The sequence below is a fragment of the Uloborus diversus genome, chromosome 5, assembly GCF_026930045.1.
Source record: "Uloborus diversus isolate 005 chromosome 5, Udiv.v.3.1, whole genome shotgun sequence".
Classification (NCBI taxonomy): Eukaryota; Metazoa; Arthropoda; class Arachnida; order Araneae; family Uloboridae; genus Uloborus; species Uloborus diversus.
This window is the reverse complement of record NC_072735.1, coordinates 94,647,799-94,672,359: the sequence shown is the minus strand read 5'-3', so window position 1 is coordinate 94,672,359 and position 24,561 is coordinate 94,647,799. Positions and strand designations below refer to the sequence as shown.

Sequence of the window (24,561 nt, the reverse complement as noted above, 5' to 3'; positions counted from 1 at the left end):
GTGAAGCGAAGCTCATATCTTCGTTCTGCCTTTAAAAAATTTAAAAAAAAAAACTTTTTAACATTTTTGAAAACTTTTTTTTCTGTAGAGGGCGAAATGTTCTGGCTACTACATAGTAAAATTGTAGAAAAGCGGTTATTATATTTTTCACGGGATGCGTTTAGAAAAAAATTAAACCCAGAAAAAAATGCAAAATAAAGGTTTTTTCAAAAATTCATAAAAAATACAAAAATTGCTCTATCTTCAAAATTTTTTTGTTCATCGTATTTAAAATTAAATTTCGGACACTATAGTGCGAAAAATTTTTGTCTGGCGCGATTGGTTCGGGGTCTGTGTGGTTAAAAGTACTAAAAAGTGCTAAAAATCACATAAAACATTAAATAACTTTTTTTCTAGTTAAAATATCAAAAATCGAAGCCCGAGGTGCACAACTTCAGCAAAAACTACACCTGTGTACCAAATTTCATCTTTCTAGGCCTTACCGTTTTCCCGGGATGCGCGCCACAAACACACACACACACACACACACAAACATCTTATTTTATTATATGTATAGATTAATTTGAAAAAGTGAACTGACAAATTTTACGATGAGTTTAAAAATAAAATTATATAAGTTGAACTAAATAATCAACATACAAGCAAAAATTAAAATAACAAGAACTGACACACAATGTTAAAGGCATTGGTTAGAATTTCTTTTGGATTGACGAAACAACCTTAAAGGTGAAAAAAAGGCAATTATTATTCAGAGCTAAAATCTACGTTTTTTGCCCGCAGGAGCATTAAACCTCATAAATATTTTCTTGCATATGACAATGCACATTTTATTTAGTATTTTATAATATTTTTAAAAAAATTCTGAAAATTTTGTCAATTTCATTAATTTATCTGCATATCAGTCTGTAATGTTATTAGCATGTTCCTGAAATAAAACTTCAGCAATTGCAAAAATTACGAAACATGCTATAATTTTAATCAAAGCTACATAAAGGACATTTATAACCCAAAGCACATAATATTACAGCAAATTCTGTCTCAAAAGACATCAAAAAATGGAAAATGAGCCTTTTCAGGTTGAAGAATGTCAGCTAAAAAGCATACAGTTCCTGCAAGTCCTTCATATAAGCTTAATGGTTTGTCAGGAACCCGAGCAGCTTTAAATTCATCCTCAAAAAGAAACATGGCAAACTGAATAGCTCGATGCAAATGTTTAGCATCATTTGTGAGGCGATACAAAAGAAGAAATACATAGCCACTTCCAGCAACACCATGACAAATGCCTGGCCCTTTCCTCAAAAGTCCTTTCTTCCAAACAATTTCACCACACAGTAAACATGATTTTAAATATTTTTCTTCTTTCCACCTCAAAAAAGCTTTAGCCATCAAGTAGACCACACCTTCAAGAGGGAAAAAAGCATTTTAGAATTTTAATTTCGTTATTTAGAGTAACATTCTGCAAACATTAAAGTAGCTATAAAAAATAACAAAACCAAGATATATATTTCTTTCAATCATCTTTGAGCTGCTAATATTCATTTGATAAACTTCATTTAAATAATTTTCAGGAAAATTCAATCACTATCTGGCTGTAATTATAAAATGTTAACTATTATTTTCATTTGCATCAATATTTATTAGAAATGCAATAATTTTTTATCTAAAAATTAGACTAGAGACTTGAGGCACCCTGATGGGAGGTCACTGTGACCTCCCAAAAATACTTATTCGACAAATTCTGCTGATGATTCAGCAGTGTAGGAAACTTTTTTATGATGCCCAATGCCCCTTTTTCATAGATGGAAAATTCTAGGTATGGAGTGCAACATTCTCCTAGTTTATCAGTTTTTTCTCCTAGTTGTTAAAACATTATGTGAAATATTATGCAGAAACTAACTTTTTCAAAGCTTTTTTTTTCTTCTAAATATTACATATTTAACAGGATTCCTTTAAGTTTTAAATGGAACTTAAATAAATTACTTTGGTAGTGCTGCAAATTTATTGTTATAACACTATTCACTCTTGTGTAAAGAGGTTTTTAAATAACAGTTCTGGGCAATTTTTTTAGGTACAAATTTTTAAAGTGAACATTTCAGAGAATAACATCATCAATATTCGTTAGTTACAACTAATAATTATTTATATTTATGCATTACTAATATTGCAGTAAAAACAAGTTGATTAGATTAGACCACTTTAGCTTTAGCACACTTTGGAATAGTTTAAGACGCTTTTAGCTAGTTTTTTTTAGAGTTTTGGATAATAAAAATTACTTGTTCTGTCCAAAACCCCACCCCTGATCAGACTCTAATAAGTTGACTTCTAATCAACTGAAGCTTACATTGTTCCATTTGTTGAAACAGGGCTTTGAAAAAGGTCTTAAGTTGTGATGACGGTTATTGGCGGTGTGCCAAGTAGGAATTTTTCTTCTTTGGACGCAAACATACGTGAGCTCATCCAAGTTACTGGAGCAAAACTATAGCAGAACTCGAGTTATTCGGTAAACTGCTGAAGTGATTACATTTTATGTTCCTAATCGAACTTTTGGTATTAAAAGTGATTATTCAATAACTTTTCCTGATACAATGAATTCCAATCGAAAAATAATTTCATTACCTAACCTATAATGTCTTCTAAAAAAGTTCATTCCAGTCAAGTCAAAGGAATATCAGCATTCTCAGATGGATCACGCCCCATGCTTTTATGCATTATCAATACAATGGCTCTTAAAGGCTTGCGCTGTGAGTATATGGTCATGAAAACTGTCATTTAACTATTACATCTGAACACTAGTGCAGCCAGGAGGGGTTTTTTGAGCCAAAATACCTTCTGGATGGGGTTTCTTGATCAAAACAGTTCTTTGATATGTTTAAACTACTGTATTAGAATATGCATTTATGTGAAAACCAATGCCTCTGGGGGAGAGTGTTTTAACTTCAAACCCTCCTCCCCCCTTAGCTGTGCCACTGCATCTGAATATGAGTTGATCTTGTAGGAGGGGTAAGGTAACCTTCCAGTTATTCAGTAGTTGGTACTGATTTTTATGATGCATTTATCAGTTTGATGTACAATTTATTCAAATTATTGAAAAAATGTTGAATTTTTGCAAATTTGAAGTTTAGTAGTAATCATTAAAAATCATTTTATGCCTGAAATTTTTATTCAAGTCTTATTTTGGGGCATAAACCAAAATGGACAGGTGCCTCATAAAAATTTTAAAAGCTCATTTTTAGGAGACCACCCTACTATTCTTATTAGGCATTCTAAGCCTGGGATCATTATCTAAATTAGAAAGCCCAGTAACTAAACCCCTTTAAACCAAAGGTGCCATAGTTACAGACTACTAAATCATTGAGGGAACAAAAAAAAAAGGTCTTCATAAATTAGAGCTTCCTGATATTTGAAACAAGAGATACCATACATTAATCTAAAATATGAGCTTTTTAGAAAAAAAACTTAAGTAATCACAGTCAATTTATCCCCCCTAAAGTGTTTCATAACTTTTTGAAGAAATTAAAAGGTTCATTTAATTTTACTGTGAAGAACTTGGTTGAGAATTATATAGACTTATTGGATAATGTGTTTGAAATCTGTGCTCTTTATTTCTATTCATTTTCACAAAAAAGGAATGAAACGCCAAACAAATAAATCCAAAAAGTTGGTGTTGATGTAACAACTTAGCAAGTATCAAAAAATCTGTTTAAGAACCAATTCTCAATGAAAATATGCATATTGCATACTCATGTTTTAGAATTGTAGTTGCAAAAATGTGCTCATCTCTTCTCTTGTAATTAAGAGGTAGTTTGCTCATAACACCAAAACATATGCGAGTAATTTTCTTAATATAAATTTATGGATAATACTAAATTTTTCATTGTTTACTGTAAGCATTTAAAGCTTTATTTCTTTGTTTCAAACATTCCTTTTTTTGAAAAATAATAATGATAAAAAGAAATAATCATTAGCTCTGCAAATCCTGAAATGTTGGCTGAAAAACCTCAGAAATCTGGAGCATTGAGAAGAGATAAAATGGAAGGAGTGGAGACTTTCATTCATGAAACCAAGACCCCAAGTCAGGTGATAGATTTTAAAGTAAAGCATTGGAAAAAATCGGGTTTCTTTTGCTTGTTTCATGCAAAATGCGCCGTTTTTAAGTCATGTGACTTGGGGTCTTTGGGTCAGCTTTAGCTTAGCCCATAATTGGACTTGCTCCTTTCATTTTAATTCCTGTTCCAAGATGTGGAGTACCTAAGGAACACAACTTGATGTAGGTATATAAAGCAGCAATATTTACCTGGTGCTCCATGACACCAATGAACGAGTTCATCAGATTCTGGTCTAGGATATTGTACTTCATCCATTGCACAAGGAAAATTCCCATTGTTAGTTTGAAGCTTAAGAAGAAAATCAGCAGACCGTTTAACGACTTCTTCATCTGATGGATTTTTTTCCAAATAGCTTGGAAAACTCAAAAGCATTTGAAGAATAGCACATAAACCATGAGCAGCTCCTAAAATAACAAAACATGTTGGATGATTACATGTAGATGCATCAAAAGAACAAAATTCCCCCCCCCCCCCCAACAATTTACACTAGCACACCAAAAATTCCTCAACCTAAATTCAGAAATTTGCCTACAACATTCTTTTTTTTTATATAGCAATCACATTGCTTACTGTTCTCACTTGATGGTTTTGTTGTTCCTATGATTTTGTTTCCCCCCCCCCCCCCCCCCGCCTCCCTCTGCAGCACCACTATTGACTCATCCCTCGCTCCTCTAGCGAAAACCGTCTCAAGGTTGCGTCCATATCCTATGTGCACACGCATACATACACGCACGTACACAGACACAAACACATATACACGCCTACACACATATACAAACACCTCTACACATACACTCATGCATGCACACAGACAACACACACGCATACCTGCACACACACTCATACATGCACAGACATACATGCAATACATACACACACCTACACACACACTCTTATGCATACACACCTACACACACACACACTCATGCCTGCACACAGACACAAATACACACGCGTACATACACATACCTATACACACATACCCACACACTCATGCCTGCACACAGACACACGTGCCTACATACACACACACTCGTGATTGCGATAAACATAATTAGAATTTAAGAAGTCAAAATTCAATTTTTTTTTGTTATTGTTTTGTTCAGCATTACAAGATAAATATCTAGCATTTTAAAAGTAAGTTTAAAAAAAAAGAAAGAAACTTAACACCAACAGAAGTTCAAAAACAGATGCAATTAAATGAGATCTGCTAAACATTTCAGAAATAATTTCTCAGCTTTTATTATATTGTTTTCATGGCATGTATTTTCAATATTCAGTAGTTTTTGCCTTGTATCTGCAATATAAAATTGAAAAAATGCTATAATTTAAAACTGAAAATAAATAAATACTCAGAAAAGTTCTAATAGCTCAGAGTGAAGATTGGTATTATATAGCTCCGAGCTCTGCTTAATCCAAAAATCTGCTAAGTCACTGGTTCCAAGCTGTACCGATTTTTGATGCTCTAATAAGGATGGTGCAGGAAAAAAAAACTTTTACTTTTGAACTAATTTAGTGTGGAAGTTGGTGATTAGAAAAGACTTCAAAAAACAAAACAAAAACAAATATTGGTTAATAATATCTTTTGATTGCTTCAACAAACTTGAAAATTAAAAAAAAAAAAGGAAAATTTTAATGCTTGTGGTTTTTAAAAAAATTCGTTTCAACATTTTTACTTTCTTCTATATCTAATATATAGAAGAAAGTATTGGATTCGTGCAAATTTTCGAATTTCGAATTTTGACGGATTCGAACGTTTTGAGGTGTGCTGAGTCCATTTCGACTATTTTTGGAAAATGTCTGTCTGTCTGTGTGTGTGTATGTATGTGTGTGTGTATGTATGTGTGTATGTGTGTGTGTCACGTCTGTGTGTGACCAGTTTTTTTGTGGCCGCTCTACAGCAAAAACTACCGCATGAAATCGAACGAAATTTGGTACACATATGTGCCCCTATGTGAACTTGTGCCCATTAGTTTTTGGTGTGAATTCCTCCAAGGGGGGTGGAGCAATGGGACGTTTTTCGAGTTACGCGTGCTTGCTATTCCTCAGGAAGTTACTGGCGGAATCAAACAAAATTTGGTCCATATGTTGGTATTAACAGGAACAGGTGCTGATTCAATTTTGGTGTCAATAACTCAAACGGGGGTTGAGCTATAGAACGTTTTTTGTCGTCAATTGTGACTGCTGTATCTCAAGAAATAATGAACGGAATGAAAGAAAAATTTATCGGCAAGTAGCCCTTAGTGGGTATAAAAACTGATTTTATTTTTGTGTCAACAGCTAAAAAGGGGGGTAGCGCAATCACCCGTTCTTTTTTTCCATTTTGAGTGCCCTATCTCAAGAAGTAATGCTACGTTCTGGTTGAAATTTGGAATATATGTGAATCCATATGTAAACAGGCTTTGGTTCTATTTTGACGCCAATCGCTCCAAGAGGTGTTGATTTTTTTTTTTTTTTTTGCGAATAAAAATATTTTTATTAATGCAACAATAAGAAAGATAAATCGTAATAGATTGTCGTCTGCGTATTTCTCGTGATTTTAATTGTATGGAAATGGTAGGAAATATTATCTCAATGATTTAAAATTTTTAACTGTTGCCATCTTATGTTTGTTAACAAATAAAATATTTGTAATTCATTCAAGCAAGGCTTTTAAAATAACTTTCAGTTTTCGCTCTTTGCTTTGCTTTTGCAATAATTCAGACATTGGGATAGTCGTCAAGTTTTTGCATGTGTCATTTTGTTTTTGTTGGGAATATTGCTTCCTCGTCAAGCATGGGGAGGGATCAGAAAAAAAAAAGAAAAATATAGAAGAAAGTTTCGTGATGGCCACAACATACTAGTTTTTTATTATTGTTATTTTTTTTAATGCTATAAAACAGAAAAGTTATGATTGGGGAAGAAGGCATAAAAAGCAAATATATATTTTTTATTGTTATCTGATAACATCTTTCAATCTTGCAATAAGTCTAAAAAAATTCTTGTCTAATAGAGGCGTGCAAAGAATTCCAAACTTTCATTTTCAGACCCCATTTTGCCTTTTTAAGCAGTGTTGATTTTTTTATGAAATGGGTTCTATGAGCTGTTGATAGGTGCTGTTTTGTGATGATATTGTACACCTAATACAACAAAGCCACAATTCAAAAATTGTCCATTTTGAGTTATATACGAGGTGTGATCAAAAAGTACGGTGAATTAATTTTTCCAGCATGAAATGAAGATGTTTTCTCTTGTAAATGGCAGGTACCAATCGAATAGGCCTTTATCTTTTGTATGATATTGCAGCCTCAATGCAACAGCATTCCTGGGCACCATCTTACCATCTGAGCACCATCTTACTGTCATTCCTGGGATTAGATATCTTACTGTTGTTCTGAGACAATAATATGAGATAATACCACAAACAGTAAAAGCAGGGGTTATTAGAGAAGATGTTTTATTAATATTATCTGTTGTTTGTGGCACAGTTGAGTTCTGTTTGAGTTTGTTTCTGTTAGCTTTGCAAAACTCGACACCCTCTTTTCCTCCTGGCCATACTGAAACTTTATTTTTGAATGCATAGAAAATATTTTTTAAATAATACATTAAAATTACCTAAATATTCGGTGTCGTAATAAGCATACATTAAAGGACATGGTGAATTCACTTTTCTAGAATAAGTAAGTCCAGCTGTGACAATGGATTTACACAGTGCTTCAATTTTCTCTTCAGGTACAATCTAAAAATAAATACATTAAATGAAACATAAAACTTTAAAATTAAAATAATATTTTTCCCCTCTTAATGAAACAAAAAATAAATAAATAAAAGTTCACAACCACTATTAGAATTAGAGAATAAGTCTTTTTAATAATGATTTTTAATTTGAGATTGACCAATTATTAAGAATTTTTACAAGTAAGTGTAAAGTAAAAAGAGTGTTTCAATTAAACCAATAAATTTCTTATGAATTTGACAAAGGATACAGCCATATATACAGTTTTCACACAAAACAGCGGGACCAAATTAGTTGTTTGTTTTTTTACATTTCAATTTTAAAATAAAAATCCGAAAAAAGTATTTTTGAGACATTTTGCTTTAAAAAACAAAAAAAGAGAAGAACAGTAGAAGCTTGTTGATCTGGATCTATGGATAATCCAGATCAATTTTGTAAACTTCTTTACAAATTCATTTACAGTACATAAGTAAAAATTCAAAAACGTGATGGCATGAATGTAACGATAAAGATTCACTTTGACTGCTCCTGCTTAAAATGTACGATAAATTATTCCTTAATAAATTATGCCTAAATTACATACTTCTTAACTACAGTCCTCACTCAGTTGCGTCTTGTAACAAAAGTTATGTCATCTGTATAGCCTATACAATGTAGACCTTTGCGACAAACCCCTTTGTGCCACTTACTAAAGGTTTGTGTTTGCATGTTGATAATCAATTAAAACACTAGCATGAAAATAATTATGAGTATTTAATTAATAAAGCTTGACCATGGTGAGATGACGGACGACCTTCAAGTGGAAACAATAATTGCATCATTTGTAATAGCCGGAAAGTGCCGAGTCCCATTCTCCCTGATCCTATCTATGACAAAATAATGACAAACAACCTGAAACAAATGATATTTCTGCTTAAAGATCATCTGCCATCTCTCCATGGTCAAGCTTTAAAAAAATTTATAAAACTAAGTCATACTCTGAGCATTACAGGGTTCATACTCTATTTGGATGAAAAAATTCCATGACATTTTCATGACTTCAATGAAAATTTTCATGACCTTGTTACACAAAGAGAATAGCATTATTTAACCTCAAACTTGGTAATATTTGGAAATGAGCATTAGCAAAACGTCCTTATGAATATCACAGCCTCATTGAAGCACTTACTCGTAATGGGAAAAATATAAGTGCACACTTAAAAAACTAAACTATTCTTATTTGTCTTCATCATATAAATTTAAGTAAAGTAAAAATGCAGTGAAGCGAATATAATGATGCTTAAATGTTTGATATTTTTTTTAATAGGCAGAATGATATTGAATGGGACAAAGGTTGAATGATATCATCACTAAGTTTCAATAAATTTGCTTCAAAAGTTACCTGTTAGTGTCCAACAGTGCCTTTAATCATCCACGTAACTTAACAGTATTTTGGTTCTTTGAAGTAAAGCCACATAGTTTAATTCTTTGTTTCTAAACCTGATCTTTTTTGAAAAAACCATTCAGTAATGAATCAATCTTCTGATTCAAAATTATATTTATTTTGCTTACAAATTTGCATATTTTCAAATGCATATAAATTAATAGGTTCAGAAATTCCAGAACATGTTTTCCCGACATTGAACATAGCAGTGGGTCGCATGGATTAGTTTTGCGTTCCGTATGTTGGGCACTACTGTTTTATAGCATTAGAATTCCTCTTTTTCTGTATTCTATCTCCTGAATTAAGATCTTTATTTTCTAAAACAATCAACAAATTAAGATAAACTCCGATAAATTTAATAATAAAGTCTTTACGAGTGATGGAATCAAACTCGCATGCAATTGAATTGCTTTTTTTTGAGTGGGCGTGGAAAAACTAAGAACGTGAAATTTTGCTACTACAGAATATGAAACATAAGAAGTGTTAAAAATAACAGAAAATTCAAAATAAGTGATGTCCAGGCAGTAAAATCACATCGCGAAAAATGGAAAGCGGCTGCAACAGAAGTGGATGCAATGAGATTTCAAAATTCAGATTTGATTTTTGGATCGTTCAATTTTCCACTTTTAATAGCTTTTATGTGCTATACTGTTAAATCACTCAAGATTTCTAATGCTCCTTTAGCTACTGTTCCTTTCTCTTTGTCCAGGAAATTTTTTCATGATTTGAAATAAATTTCCATGACTCAATGAAAATTTCATTTTTCATGAATTTTCAAGGTCTGAAATTCTGTTATTTTTTTTCCATGACTTTCCAGGATTTTCATGACCAGTACGAACCCTGGCATTAACAACTTTGATTTTTTGTATCAATACATATGCCACTTATACGTAAAAATAGCAAAATATAATAAAAATAGAAAAGACTGAGTAATATTAAAACTCTAAAACATAATAAGTAGCTAGGTCGATTTTTAAGGTGGAAATATTATCAACTGATTCAAATAAAAGGTGTTAAACAGTGTGCATCCTCATTGATCAAAATCCTATCTTTATACTGTTTAAAAGAAAAAAAATATATATATATAAAAACAAAAATCATTAAGTGTCACTTACATTTTTCCCAAATGTTTTTTGCAGAAACAAGGTTCCGCATAAGTAACCAGCTCTGCCAACAAATAATTCATCTGATCCACATCTCAAAAAATTAATTGGAATACAGTTATCTGCAAGACTAGCAAATGAATTTAAAAACATGTTATACTCTGATTCCTTATAAACAGCTTTCATCACTGCAGCTGCAACTGCAAAAGTTCCACTATTTCCTAAGAGAAAAGCAGACTGCATAGATTTATCCGATTTGACACGAGGATGATTGGCATAAGAAATAGCATGGTTTAAATACTCTTGACCTTTCTGTAAATAATCATCTTTATATTCTTGAAATTCAGGATGTTGAGAAACATAATAACACATATAACTGATACCAATGAGTCCAACATAGAGTCCACCATCACAGTCATCAAAAGTTGTACCTTGTTTACTCAAGATGTGTTGAATATAATTCAAGCATTTTCTTTTTAAAATATCTTTTGGTACAGCAACAGTTCCACTGGTAAAATCACTCAAACTATTTATGAAGTAACGTTTTGGGCTAGCCATTTTTGCACCTGCAAAAATATTAAAAGATAACAATAACAGTAAAAGATGACAAACATTTTAATAATTGAACCAATAAAATTACTTTTAAAATGGGATTTATACACATAATATGAAATATGTTAATATGTATGGAATTGTACACTGATCCACACAAGGGTGAGTGTTTTGCTTAATTCCTTCATTTTTCATTTTAAACTTTAAATTTTTATTTTGTCCTGAAGATCGAAATTGATGAAATTCCGCCAATTAGTGAAAAGTCGCATATATGGCTATTGGAATAATCTTAATATATAAAAATCAATGTCCTGAGATAACATATATACATATATATATATATATATATATATATATATATCAACGCACAGCCGAAACCGCTGAAGCTTCAGACTTGAAATTTGGCAGGCATGTCCGCATGATTACGAAAGTAACCACTAAGAAAGGATTTTCTGAAATCTCAATTAGTTCAGGAGAAATTAATTAAAACCTCTTAATTTCTGCGAAATTAAAACCTATCATTGAAATTCAAATTCCTTATTTTCGAAGGCTTTCCTCCATTCAAATCATTATTCAGTACTTCATCTCAACTTTTGGTCGATAGCGAACTATAAATTTGATATTGTTTTTGTTTCTCACGTGATTCTTCGAGGCTTTTCTCAAGTCAAATCATAATATTTCTGTCTTTTGCTTTTATTTTTTCAAAACTAGAAACGTAGTTTTTAAGAACATCATCACAGGCGGACTATCCTTTTGAAGTTAGAAGAGTGCAGTTTCCTGTTAAAGTTTGCTTTGCAATAACCATTAATAAGTCACAAGGACATACATTAAAAGTAGCAGGGATCGATTTAAGAGAAGACTTTTTTCACACGGCCAATGTTATAGCACCAGGAAAAAAAACTAAAAATGTTATATACAAAGAAGTTCTTGCTTAAACATAGGTATAACAATAAAATGTGGATGGTCTGTGTTTGCAAAGATAATCAATACTTTAAAAGGATCGTTAATAACAGTTAAAGATCGGTTACGGACAAGGGCATATATATAAGGAGTCCAGGGATCCCGGGATCCTCCCAAAATTAGGAAAAATTATAGGTAACTAGAGGACCCGACAGATGTTGTTCTGTTCAAACTTTGTAAATTGAAAAGTAAAAAAATTTCAATAAACTATCAAGTGTTTGAAGTAGTTTTGTTGAAAAAAATAAGTAAAAAGAAAAGGTTTTAAGCTGCTTGGTGTCAGAATGCGTATATTTATTACAACTTGATTTATCTAATGCCCACTGAGCAGTTGTTTTATTAACTATTTTTTCTCCCGTACTTGATGGTTTGTTCTTTCAGCCATACTCAAAGGATAAAAAGCGTCCTCAGATATTAAGTGTAAAAAACTAACTACCCATCTAAAACAAACGGGAAATCCCGTTGCAACATCCCCCATATGAAAAAGAAGAAAACAATGAAAAAGATATTGTATAAAAAATGATAAAGGTAAAAACAGTTCTCTGAATAAGCGAAAATCACTCATCCCTCCCCCACCCCTAACGATGTAAAATAAACGCTTTCTTCAACTAAAATGACTAAAAACTCTTTAAAAACGAAAAACAACTCTTTGCAATTAGAAATAATTCGCCAAATAAACAAAATATACAATAAATTACATTAACAGTAGCTTTAAATTGTAAACAAATGATCACACAACTCTATTGTTTACAGCCAAAGTCGCCAAGCCACCACGTTACTGTAATCCAGCGGATAAGTGAGCGAAGCCAACTCCGATCGATTAGTGCTCCGATCTTTTGAACGAAAACTTTTTAAACTTCATATATTGTCTAATTTGTTCTTTCCACCAAAGATAAAGATCGTCCACTGCACTGATCTCTTGTGACCTACCCTGTTGTAATTTATCTGGAGGAAAATAAAATTTGTTTCGGCTTTAAATTCCATCATTTTATCCTTTAATAATGTACTGATTAATTAGATAATCCTTAAAGTATTTTTGACATTGGTGCCAAAACTCAGATGGATTTGAGCCGAGAAACAAATGTTGCCAGGTACGGTACTTTCTGATCATTTAGTTAAGAAAACCTAAAGCACCGATCCGGTCACATGGTTCAACTACGACGACAGAACACACGTTTTGCGTGAACCATCCAGTACTTTACTTTAAAATATATCACGGGACCTAAAATCGTTGCTTTTAAGAAATGGAAGGCTTCATTCTCTCTCTACGTTTTTAACTATTCTCAATTGACATATCACAGTAGGAAATTTCATTCCAAAAAGCAGAACTGGCTTTCTTATTGTCCTTTGGCAACAGGTTAAATATTTATTTCAGTTCTCGCTCAACAATAGGTTAAAATAAATATTAATCATTTGGGAGGTATAACCATCCAATGTTCAAATTAATTAATTAATTAACAAAAACGTTTCCGATTCGATCCATCGCGCTTTGAAACCATGCTTGCACACAAAAAATTTGATCAAAATTGATCCAGCCGTTTAAAAGCCTTATGGTGACAAACGTCCGCACAGAAGATTTTTATATATTAAAATAAGTAATTATTATTACAGGGGATTTTCGAAACTAGGTGCACCAAGCACTGTTAACCCCAGCTAATTCCACTACCCGAGCAATGCCGGGTTCGGGAATGCTAGTAGAGTATAAAGAGCATGCTGGGCCAACGAGAGGTCATGTCAGCCTAGTTGAAAACTTGGGTCCTGTCCCTTGAGGAAGGGGTGAATCCACTTTCTGGTTTTGAAGGGGATCATTTCCAGACAAGGTGTCTTATTTTGGCATAAATAAATAGGGGTTCTGCAGCAAATTTTTTGAAATATAAGTTACAAAGCAGTTTTAGGCTAGTTTAGAAAAGGTCCTTCAGAGGGCCTGGCTCGGAACCGGAGTATTATTAAATTCTTTACATGGGGCGTAAAGTACCCCTTGCACGTCCCTGTGATTCTTTAATTTTCGTCGAAAATGTAGCACTACCTGACATATGTTAAAGTCACGAGACATTTGCAAAGGCTGTTGGATGAAATTTCTACTGATGATGAATCGATAAATGAATCTGATGAGGAGCCTGATAACAGTCATAATCTATAGTCACCATACCACTGACAGCAAAACTGAGATTTTTTTTTTTTTTTTTTTGAAATTTATTAAAGATTTTGCACACTACAAAGAAAATAGAATTACAGTGGCAAATAACGTAAAAATAGCTATTAAAATAAATTATACATTTAAAATATCTAAAGATAACAAAATTATTTCTCATAAAATGAAGCTTTTTTCATTGGAAAAGATGGTCAAACAAAAGGGATGGAAGAAAAATATCGTTCCAACATAGGAACACCAGAAAAGAACGTTATTTAGAAACTACTGGGAAATACCAATCATGCAAGCAATCTTTCAACTCTTTCAGACTCATGCGATTTCATTTGCCGAAGGCACTCTGGATTTTACGGTAAAATTTACTAATACTTATATTGAAAATAGAGTTTTACTTGATAAAGACAATGACATCAGCAAGGAAGAATTCAAAACATTTATTGGTCTGCTGCTTGTTCTATGGCAAGGATTTCAAATAGATAGCCAATGGTAGTATTTTTGTCTCTCCCAAATGCAGCTACAAAATCAACTGAAGAGTTTTCCTGCAATCAATTGAAGGTCCTGAAATAAAATTTAAAAAGAGAAAACTATTCATTAAAAACTTGGCAGTCCAACTTGTCAAAAACCATATGGATTAGAGAGCGATATCAAATATCAAACATACAGGAAGTTAGAGTAATATTTCATAAGTTCAGAGCCAACTCAAGTGCTCTTATCTCTGTGGTTGTAAGAAGGACAAACAAAATCTTCGTGTTTGAAATGCTTTAAAAAAAATTTGCAGTGAACATTCTCATACCATGCGTGCTGAACGCATCAACTAATGTAAAAATTCACATGAAAAAAATATTACATTTTTGATATTTGACGAAACTGATTCAGTATATAGTGGTTGCTTTGTACATTTTCTTTACTCATAATAAAGCTGAAAGTCTCTCTGTCTGGATGTCCGGAGAATGTCTGGATCTCTGTGACGCACATAGCGCCTAGACCGTTCGGCCAATTTTCATGAAATTTGGCACAAAGTTAATTTGTAGCATGGGGGCGTGCACCTCAAAGCGATTTTTCGAAAATTCGATGTGGTTCTTTTTCTATGCCAATTTTAAGAACAAAATTATCATAAGATGCGCGAGTAAATTACGAAATTATCATAACATGAAACCGTAACATGGGCACCAGTCAATTGGCGAGATACAAAATTATCATAACCTGAAACCGTAACATGGGTACAAGTCAACTGGCGAGAAAATTCACCATACATTATTTGTAAATATAGACGAACCAAAAGACCTTTTAATTTTTCTATTACGGGCAAAGCCCTGCTGGTACCACTAGTAAAGTAATAATAATGTTTGCATACGAAAGTTCAAAAAAAAATTTAAAAGAATCAGTGGAAAAGTCCAAGTAGCGCGCATTCTCCCGGGAACAAGAAAAATCGTGAAATTAAATACCTTTTCGGAAGAAACGTTATCATACCTCTACAGCACTACGTACTTGACGAGATTTTAAAACAAAAATCGTAAACTTGAGTGTGTATTTCTGTTAATTAAAAAAATACCGTATATTATTAAAATTAAAAACATAAACATGCCAGCTGACAGATTTGATTTGAGGTTCTGGGCGGAAAACACTATAATATCTTGAGTTATTAGCAATGTTGCAAATTTCATTTGTTATTTCAACGAATATGTATTCAAAAATTGCCTATAGTTAATGTATTACAAAATGGTTTCGCTCGATCTTGCATGTCGTTAATGTGATTTGATGTCAATAACATGTTACAATATAATTAATATTGAGCTACCAGGGGTCGATCCAGCGCCAAATTGGGGCCGCTTTGCGGCCCCTTCACAAAATTCCGCATGGCAAAAGCGGCCCCATTCACAAAATTCCCCATCGCAAAAGCGGCCCCATTCACAAAATTCCGCGTCGTAAAAGCAGCCCCTTCGCAAAAATTTATAAAAAGGCAGCCTTTTCACAAAATTTTTTAACCGCAAATGTGTACGCATCTACGCGGGAGCCTCTTCCACCTTCCCCCATCTTATCTTTTCGCTTGCTGCGTGAGGTGTTTTGGCTTGAGAGCGTCAGAGGGGGGACGGGAGAGGGACACTTGTGATTAGTAGCTTGTTTTCAGGAAAATCTTAAATTTTACTTTTATTACGCAATATATATTTAGTATTAATTTGTGTTGAGTTTCAAAATCCAATTCTAAAATAACTTTATTTAAAATAAAATTATTTTACATGCTGTTTTTATATTTTTATTTGTTTTGAAGATCTTGATTTCCTTACATCGACCATGGTAAACAAATTTTTCGCATTTTTGATGTTTACTGTACCTTGTTAAGAGGCAAACAAATAAAATTTCTTATATATTTATTAACATCATTAAATTGCAAAGTTTTAAACGAAATACCTACTCTGTAAGAACATCAAAAGTCAAAAAATTAAACGCTGAATGCTGGTGCAGTATTATTTTGGGTTTTAATTATTTTTAAGTTTTTCAAACACATACATGGAATCTTTAATGAGTATTTCACTTCTGTGTTAAGAAATATGTGATACCTTTGAGTCTGTTCATATTGTATTTATTAGGAGTTATCATTACGTTCAGCAGCATGTGCAATTTTCAATGCTCTTAAAGTATTTGAGAGGGGCAAACAGGAAATCTGTTGTGAGGCTTTCACCTTAAGGAAGTGTGCCTTGCATATGTATATTTGTAAAAAGCAATAAATGTAATGTATGTGTCAAATTACGAATAAAATGTTAAGGGTCTTACTTCCCCCCTCCCCCAGCGCATTTTCTCTTGACAGCTTTCAGGTATTCTTCAAGAACTTGCAATCACCCCTGAAACCTGTCTAGGGCTTTTCATAACGATACGACAGCTAAAAATGCTTTAATATAATCTTTTCCAAGAAAAAAATCACGAGAAGGTCTTTTTTACAAAAATAAAGAAAATTCACAAAAATATTTTGCTTTTTCACAAAAATAACGAAATTTCACAAAAATATTTTGCCTTTTCACAAAATGGGGACCCAAAAAATAAAACCTGGATCGACCCCTGGCTACTGAGATGAAATGATTAATTTATGTATTTCTCTATCTTCAAAGTGAACTCGTAATGCTTTGGAGCGTAAGTGCCGATTTACACGATTCCCGCTTTCGGACATCTGACGTCATTTTGAGCTCGAAAACCAGTTTTCGCGCCTCCAAAACCTGCCTGACTTCGTCGGGAATGGGTTGTGGATCGTCCACAACTCCAAGACAGAAAAGCGAAGTCCGACGTGCAATGATTGGCTATTGATGTCACATGCTTTCGTTTCTATAGTAACAATAAACCTTCTAAAATCAGGGAAAAGGTAGCCATCTTTGTGTCTACGGTAATGATTTTGATAAAGTGAATTTCAAAGTGTAACTTCGAAATTGAACAAAGCTACGTAAATCATTGATAATCGCGCGAAATGAATGAGCCTCTTTTTTATGAAGGACCATCATGCACTGGAAAAAAAAGCGATTTTAAACATGCTAGGAACTGCAGCGTAGCATCTATACGAATTAGCTGGGTAATTCTTATCGGCAGGATCATTTCTGTATATTCTGTCATAAGAATTATCTTGCTGGCAAAAAGATATTATAATTTTATTCTTGCTTATGGAGGCAATGAGAAGATTTACTGGATTTTCAATGTTACACCTGAAACCTTTTCAAGTAAGTACCATTGTGATTGTTTATCATACAAATACTTTGTGATATTACTTAGATTATTATGTTATAAAAATAATGACATTGTTTTCCTTAGTAGCTAGAAGTGTTTAAACAATGTTTTACGCAATATTGTAATAGCTTCATTTCATAACAAATGAAGAAATCTTTAAATAATTATCAATCAAATGTTGTAAAGTCACTTTTTTCATAGGAACTTCCAAGTAGGTACATATTCTCAATTATGGGACCGCTTATAGTGCAATGGATTCTTTTAAATTTACTGTGTTTTATTCTAGGGCATAATTGTTCGTAACTTATTATGGGACATAATACTATGTGTACTAGTTATTGTAAAAAAAATATTCACGACAAATTGTTATGTGCTGAATCAGTTCATGATTTGGCTGGGATGAAGCTCTGTTCCACTCCTATTTTTAATCAACAATTGTACTAAATGTTGAAACAACAACAAATTTTGGCAAAATATTCAGTATTCAGCTGAAGATAAGGATAGAATTTTAACTTAATGTTCGGTATTCAGTGCATCCCTAGTTTTTGGTTTATGCGGTCTTTTAAAAAAAATTCGAGTTTACGGAAAAAACACATACAGGTATAAATTTTACAGTTAATTACAACTTTTTTCTTTAATTTCCTGATAAATATTTTCCACGAGCATTCAACAGGAGTTGAAAAGAAAGTTATTATTCATTAGTTGGCTACATAATAAGAATATTAAATGCAGAAATTTTGTTCGATATCTTTCTTTCCAAAGTTACATCAACCTTGGAAAAGGATAGGCATTACTTGCGAGCGTCAAACTATAGTGAAAGGTGGGTGGACGAAAGGAAAACAATCTCAATGCATGTTACGCATGTTCATTTTAAGCTATATTTATCTGATTTTTCTGTTTATATACAGGGAGGGGGTATCTTCAAGGGTTTTTTTTCCTTTGCCATCATTGAATAAAAAATGACCATAAACACCTTTCATCTGACTAAAATTTCAATGTTTAAAATAGTTTCCTCTCACATTCTTCACAATTAAACCTCTGGTTTTGCTAATCAACTTTAGCTGAGGGTAAAATATTTATCTTCGTGTTTGTTGTTTCTATATTCATTTCCTTTTGTGCTTGCAAGTAGCGAGAGTCAAAAAAATAATAATAATTTGAATTTTGACATCTTGAATTCAAATTATGTTTTTCGCAATCACGAGTGTGTATGTAGGGGTGTGTGTTTGTGTCCAGGCATGAATGTGGGTATATGTGTGTATGTATGCGTGTGTGTATATGTCTGTGTGCAGGCATGAGTGTCTGTGTGTGGTGTCTGTGCAGGCATGAGTGTGTGGGTATTTGTGTGTGCAAGTAGTTGTGTATGTATGTGCGTGTGTATAGGACATGGATGCAAACCTGGAGACGGTTTTGGCTAGGGGAGCAGCATCGTGAAGAGCCGGTCGACGGTGATGCTGCAGAGGGTGCTGGTGGGAAAATAAAATCATAGACATCAAAACAGTCAAATGAAAGCAATAAGCAATCATGATTGCTCAAAAAAAACCGTAAAGATACACTTCTGAACATTTCTAAGGTGCAGACTGCGTCATGACCCCCACCCCTCCCCAGTAACTTCCCATCCATAGTCACTTCTTTGACCACCAGACAAGGCGGTTGGTAAAACTAGCATTTGTAAAAACCCCAACTGGATTTTTAAAGGAGCACCTAGATTTTTTCAGGTAACTTTTAAATTTTGGTTTCTTTCAAAATTTATACTGATTATTTTTCAATTAAATCATGGAAAAAGTTAAATAAACAATAAAAGTAAAATCTATATATCTAAACAAAATATGATGTATGTTAGTGATTGTATGTGCTATATAGTTTATACAAATCCACAATTAAGGCCAGATTTTTTCCAAATTTGTCACAAAGGTCCTTTGATACTTGAGAATTTAAATGAGGAGTTTCACCCCACGGTGTACAACCATGGGAGGGGGGGGGGGGGGGTCCTTACACAAATACAGTTTATCAAATCTTGTGCAGAGGCAGTGGCGTAGCTACATTTTCTGCCGCCCAGGACAATTCCTCAATTTGCTCCCCTTTGGTTGAGAAACAGTCAAAAGTATTTAAAGGAAAAATAAGAACTTAATTACGAAAAAAAATAAAGAATATGCTCTATTCAGAAAAAATTTCTAAATTAGCCCTAAGAATGCATTTTAACCTTTTGGTGACACAAGGCAGGAGCTTAGAGGCCGGCGCTCTGCACAGGAAATTTTCCTAATTTAAAGATCTAGGTATGCAATTTTATGGTTTCTTGGGTCCTTTCAAATGGGGTAATGACATCCTTTTGGATCCGTGCTGGGGTGCCTGTCTTAATGTTGAAAAACTCGGAAATTGCCGCTTTCCTAGATCCAATACTGCCATATTACAGAATTTGGATGGTTTTCTTTTTCACTGATACAGGGTGATAAGATTAATGAGCCCTATAAGTTCGATTAACCATACTGATTCATGAGAAGGAAAAGTTGTGTATTGAAAATCATTACTTTCCATGTGAATGTGAAAGGTTTACTTAGACATCAATTCACTAATTAAAAACCTTCTGCTTAAATGAATGTCTCAGTTTGAAACTCGCTGTTTATAGGAATTTTACTGATATAAAGCAGTAAGATTAGTCGCAGTTATTATTTGAGTTGTGAGTAAGTACTTTTATAAGATAAACATAAAATTAATTCTGATCTGAATAAAAGTTTTGTAATAAGTGACCAATTAAAGCAATTTCTGAAACAGATAATGCTACCCCAAAGATAAGCAATTAATTGCCCAGACCTCTCTTTTCTTACTCTTGTTGTAACTTTCCTCAAAAAAATAGTTTTTTTTTTTTTTTAATAAGGTAGTTTTCGAGTAACTTTCTTAAAATCAAGTGCTAGTTTCATATTATAACGAAAAGTTTTTTTTTTGCCTCCAGTAATTGATCAGAAGCATGATTTCCCTATTAGCAAATGTTGAACTTTTTTCACATCAAGAGCATGAAATTGCCACCCCCCAGCAAAATGCTGCCCAGGGTGGACCAACCCCTCCGTCCCACCTTAGTTACGCCACTGTGCACAGGTCGTGCAATGCTTAGGAATACACATAGGAGGGTATTCGTCTACCTATGGGGAGAACGCCCCATAAGGAGTTTTCCTTATACAGCTCCATAACTTACAACAGATCTTTGCAAAATTTGGCGTCTTTTTGCGATTTTTAATTTGTGGTAATTCCTCTGCTTCGTGTTATCATGTACATAAAAAATAGTTTGCTCATATGTATATTATTTAGATGTGCGTAACATTTACTGTCTGGCCACGGATTGTATGGAAAGACAAACATCCGTTTTACAGCCGGAATGGACAAATCTATTATTTTTTTATCGATGACAGCTTTTGCAGAAGCAGAGTCTCATTCAAATGAGTGGAATACGTGCATCAAATTTTTACTTTTCCCCCTTATTCACGTAGATTCGTCTTATCTGGACGCATAAAAATTCCATGCAATCCGTGGTTGGACAGTATGTACTTCGGACAATAATTTAGGTTAACTTTTTAGTTCTGAAAAGTAGTGACTTGACCATAATTATTCAATTCCCCTCCCCCTCCCTTTATTTCTTTTACTATTTGTGTATTTAAAAAAAACTTTGGTAGGACTACATATTTGTTTTAGATATTAAATTCAATGCCTCTTGTAACAGTTCTGTTTTCTTGTAACGGCTGCATATTAGCCATTTCCCATTTTTCAAAAAAGTACTTATCAGACTAAAGTAAGCAAGAATTATTTCAATCAAATTCCAAGACTTTTTTTTTTTAAATTGTTGGCGGGAAATGCTTTGATTAACTGAAAATGGCCATCTTTTTTTTTAACAACAGCTCAATGCAAGGTTTCCAAGAGAAAAAGCCATAATTCAAAAGTCAATTCCGATCACCCCTCCCTTACATCCACCCTTACTCGAAACAACTTCGAGATGAAGAGATAACTAACTCCTGCTCAAAGGTTAAAACGTACACTGTGTTCAAAATGAAATATATATACATTACTTTCCTTTTGATACATCAAATAAATGCCAAACGTATTTTTTCAATACTGCATTTGTCTATAAATCCTCACCCCAGGAGTTAACTAGAATTTTCTCGAACATTAATGCATAAAGGCGCTCAAAAGACATTTGCACGATGGCGCTGATCAGGCTTGGTGCGGGCCTGCATACACGTAGATTTGCACATGTGTTAAATGTAGCCTTCCCCCCCCCCAAAAAAAAAAAAAATATTTCAACACCACTGTTAGTATTATTCCACAATAACATGCAAAGCAGTTCTAAAAAAATATACATTTTGATACATCACTACAAGCATTTTATTATACTGTGAAACCTCTCCGAGAAGCCACACCTTCGTTCAGTGAAAATGTGGACACAGAAGGGGTGGCCATACTTAAGAGTTTTCATTATTGAACTCGAGCTGTACTATGAATTATATAATTCAACACTTTTTAATGATGTTTCAAGAAAATAAAGGGGTCAACATACACAAGTTTCACTGTATCACTAAATGAAAAAATGCTCATCATCAAGTTCTGAAAATGTAATAGCAATAACACAGCAAAAATTATCAACTGTTGTTTTCCGAGCGGCTATCAGAAAGAAAAACTTTTGCACACTGAGAACAGTGGTGTTCCCATAGGGTATATTCCATGTATGCCGTATATTCTCAAATATTTTTTTGACATATAGCGTATACCTTCAAGTTTCAAAAATTTCCATATAAACACATATTACATATATCGTTGCCTCAGAGCAACACTAAGACATCTAATCCCCGAAATAACATTAAGATATCCTACTGTTGCTCTGAGGCAACAATTTGATCGCATACAAATATTGTGCGTAATGGATTACTGGGAGTATACCCTCAGAAAAATAGATGGGAACATCACTGTATGAGAATAATTTGCACAAGCCAAAAACCTCATTTTTGAAATTGATTAAAATAAGCAAATAAATAAATATATGTTTCAGTATTCTAAATATTTTATTTATGAAATCCTTGTGCAATTTCATTTTTTCATTCATACAACAGCAGCATGATGTGATAAGATCCTAAAACATAGACCATTCTATTTTTTAAATTAATCTTTGAATTTCAGGGGGGGGGGGGGCGGGAGGGAATGCTTGTTCGATGAACCCAGAATTATCTTCTATTTATTTTTTTAGCCTGGCTTAATTGTGCACATGTTATGTATTGAATATGCACACAGATTTAAAAAAAAACAGCCGTAAACCATTACCGCGAAACACGGGAAAGCACTGTTTTGCAAATTTAGAATTTTTTACTTCTATTTTTAGCGTGGCTCAAAAAAAAAAAAGATTTAAAAAAGCGCTATCCAAGACATGTTTTCTAAAAAATAAACCTTCAACATTTACGGAAAACACTTCAATTCTTTAACAATTAAAAAAAAATAGTAGGAAATAACAGAAGATTCAACGGAAGCAAATATAAACAAACAGGTGCAGACGCCCTGTCAAAACACCGAACCGGTTACGAAATTTGCATACGCTTCCCGCTTTCCGCCTTCGTGTAAATGAGCAACGATTTTCCTCTGACTTGTGGCGTCACATGTCTGCCGTCCGATGTCCGAAAGCGGGAATCGTGTAAAAGGGGTCTATGAACACGAGAACAAAGAGGATTTTGCTTTGTTTCATAAAGGAAACAAACAATGGTACTGGGTAAATTACAGGCTTCAAATAGTTTGTGATGTAATGTAATTTCAGAAGAAAAGAAAAGAAAGCTTGCCACAAATACAATGAAAAAACACTGTCATTCACTAAACGTCAAAGTAAGTTAGTGAATGACAGTTAGAAGTAACGGCATTTGTTTGTTTTACCTTTTTCATCCGCCATTACACAGCAGCGCCCCCATAGTTTATTGGAGTTGGAAAAACTGTAGGGATGGAACGTTTAGTTCGGACCCGGTCACAGTGAACGGGTCTTTCAATCGAACTAGTTCAGCTTTTAGTTCAGTAGAAAACAATCTAGTTCACTAGTTCGTTTAGTTCTTAGTTCGTTTAGTTCTTAGTTCGTTTAGTTCTTAGTTCGTTTAGTTCTTCGTTCATTTAGTTCTTAGTTCGATTTCGTTTAGTTCTCTTTCTCTCGTTCGATTTGTTAACTAGTTCGTTCGTTTAGTTCTTAGTTCGATTTCTTTAGTTCGATTTGGCATCTAGTTCATCAGTAGTTCTTTTCCTCATCTAGTTCACTGAACTAGAAATCTAGTTCCCTGAACTAAAAGCTGACTGTTTAGTTCAGTATTGCATCTACTAGTTCGACCAGTTTTCCTGCGTGTCTCTCGCAGTGCATCTGCTTTTCGTTCAGTCATTCAAGATTCAATGGAGCTATTGTTTAGCAGAGGCGGGTGGGGGAAAGTTCGGGAATATTCTTGACTTTCCTTTCAATTCAATCGCGATGCACGATGGATGTGGCGTGATTAGTGAAATAGTCGGAGTATGTGCGCCTCGTCACATGCATTGGGTGCGCTTATTTCAGAATTAAATTGACAGATTATTATTTTGTTTTTTAATTTAAACTTCAAATTATTTCCATTGCACAAATGGACTTTAAAATGAAAAGAAAAAGGCTTTGTAAAGAATTTTTTTTCCACTTTCGACAGTGCAAAAGAAATTAGGAACGACTTTTTTGTACTTTCTAATAAAAATGTTCTGCCTTTCTTAAAACTCATATTTTTAACACGCTTTTATTAGCTTCGCCTGTATGTATGTATGTATGTATCTTGTAACGGAATCTTGCAGCTCAAATTTCGCCCACTTCCTGCAATCGGATTCTT

At 33.5% G+C, this 24,561-nt stretch overlaps 1 protein-coding gene across 4 annotated transcripts; it reads right to left on the bottom strand.

Moving 5' to 3' along the window:
* Positions 1-557: 557 nt before the first annotated feature.
* Positions 558-23,667, bottom strand: LOC129222208 (lanC-like protein 3). Of its 4 annotated transcripts, none has more exons than XM_054856680.1 (6): positions 23,609-23,667; positions 14,398-14,563; positions 10,360-10,913; positions 7,701-7,824; positions 4,295-4,510; positions 558-1,400 (listed from the first exon to the last, which is right to left on the bottom strand). In XM_054856680.1, the coding sequence occupies exons 2-6, from the start codon at positions 14,414-14,416 to the stop codon at positions 1,039-1,041; spliced, it is 1,275 nt and encodes a 424-aa protein (XP_054712655.1). In that variant the 5' UTR covers positions 14,417-14,563; positions 23,609-23,667; the 3' UTR covers positions 558-1,038. The 4 variants fall into 4 exon arrangements, with proteins under 4 accessions (XP_054712655.1, XP_054712657.1, XP_054712658.1 ...); XM_054856682.1 differs by lacking the exon at positions 23,609-23,667 and adding an exon at positions 23,460-23,480; XM_054856683.1 differs by lacking the exon at positions 23,609-23,667 and adding an exon at positions 23,260-23,279.
* Positions 23,668-24,561: the final 894 nt, after the last annotated feature.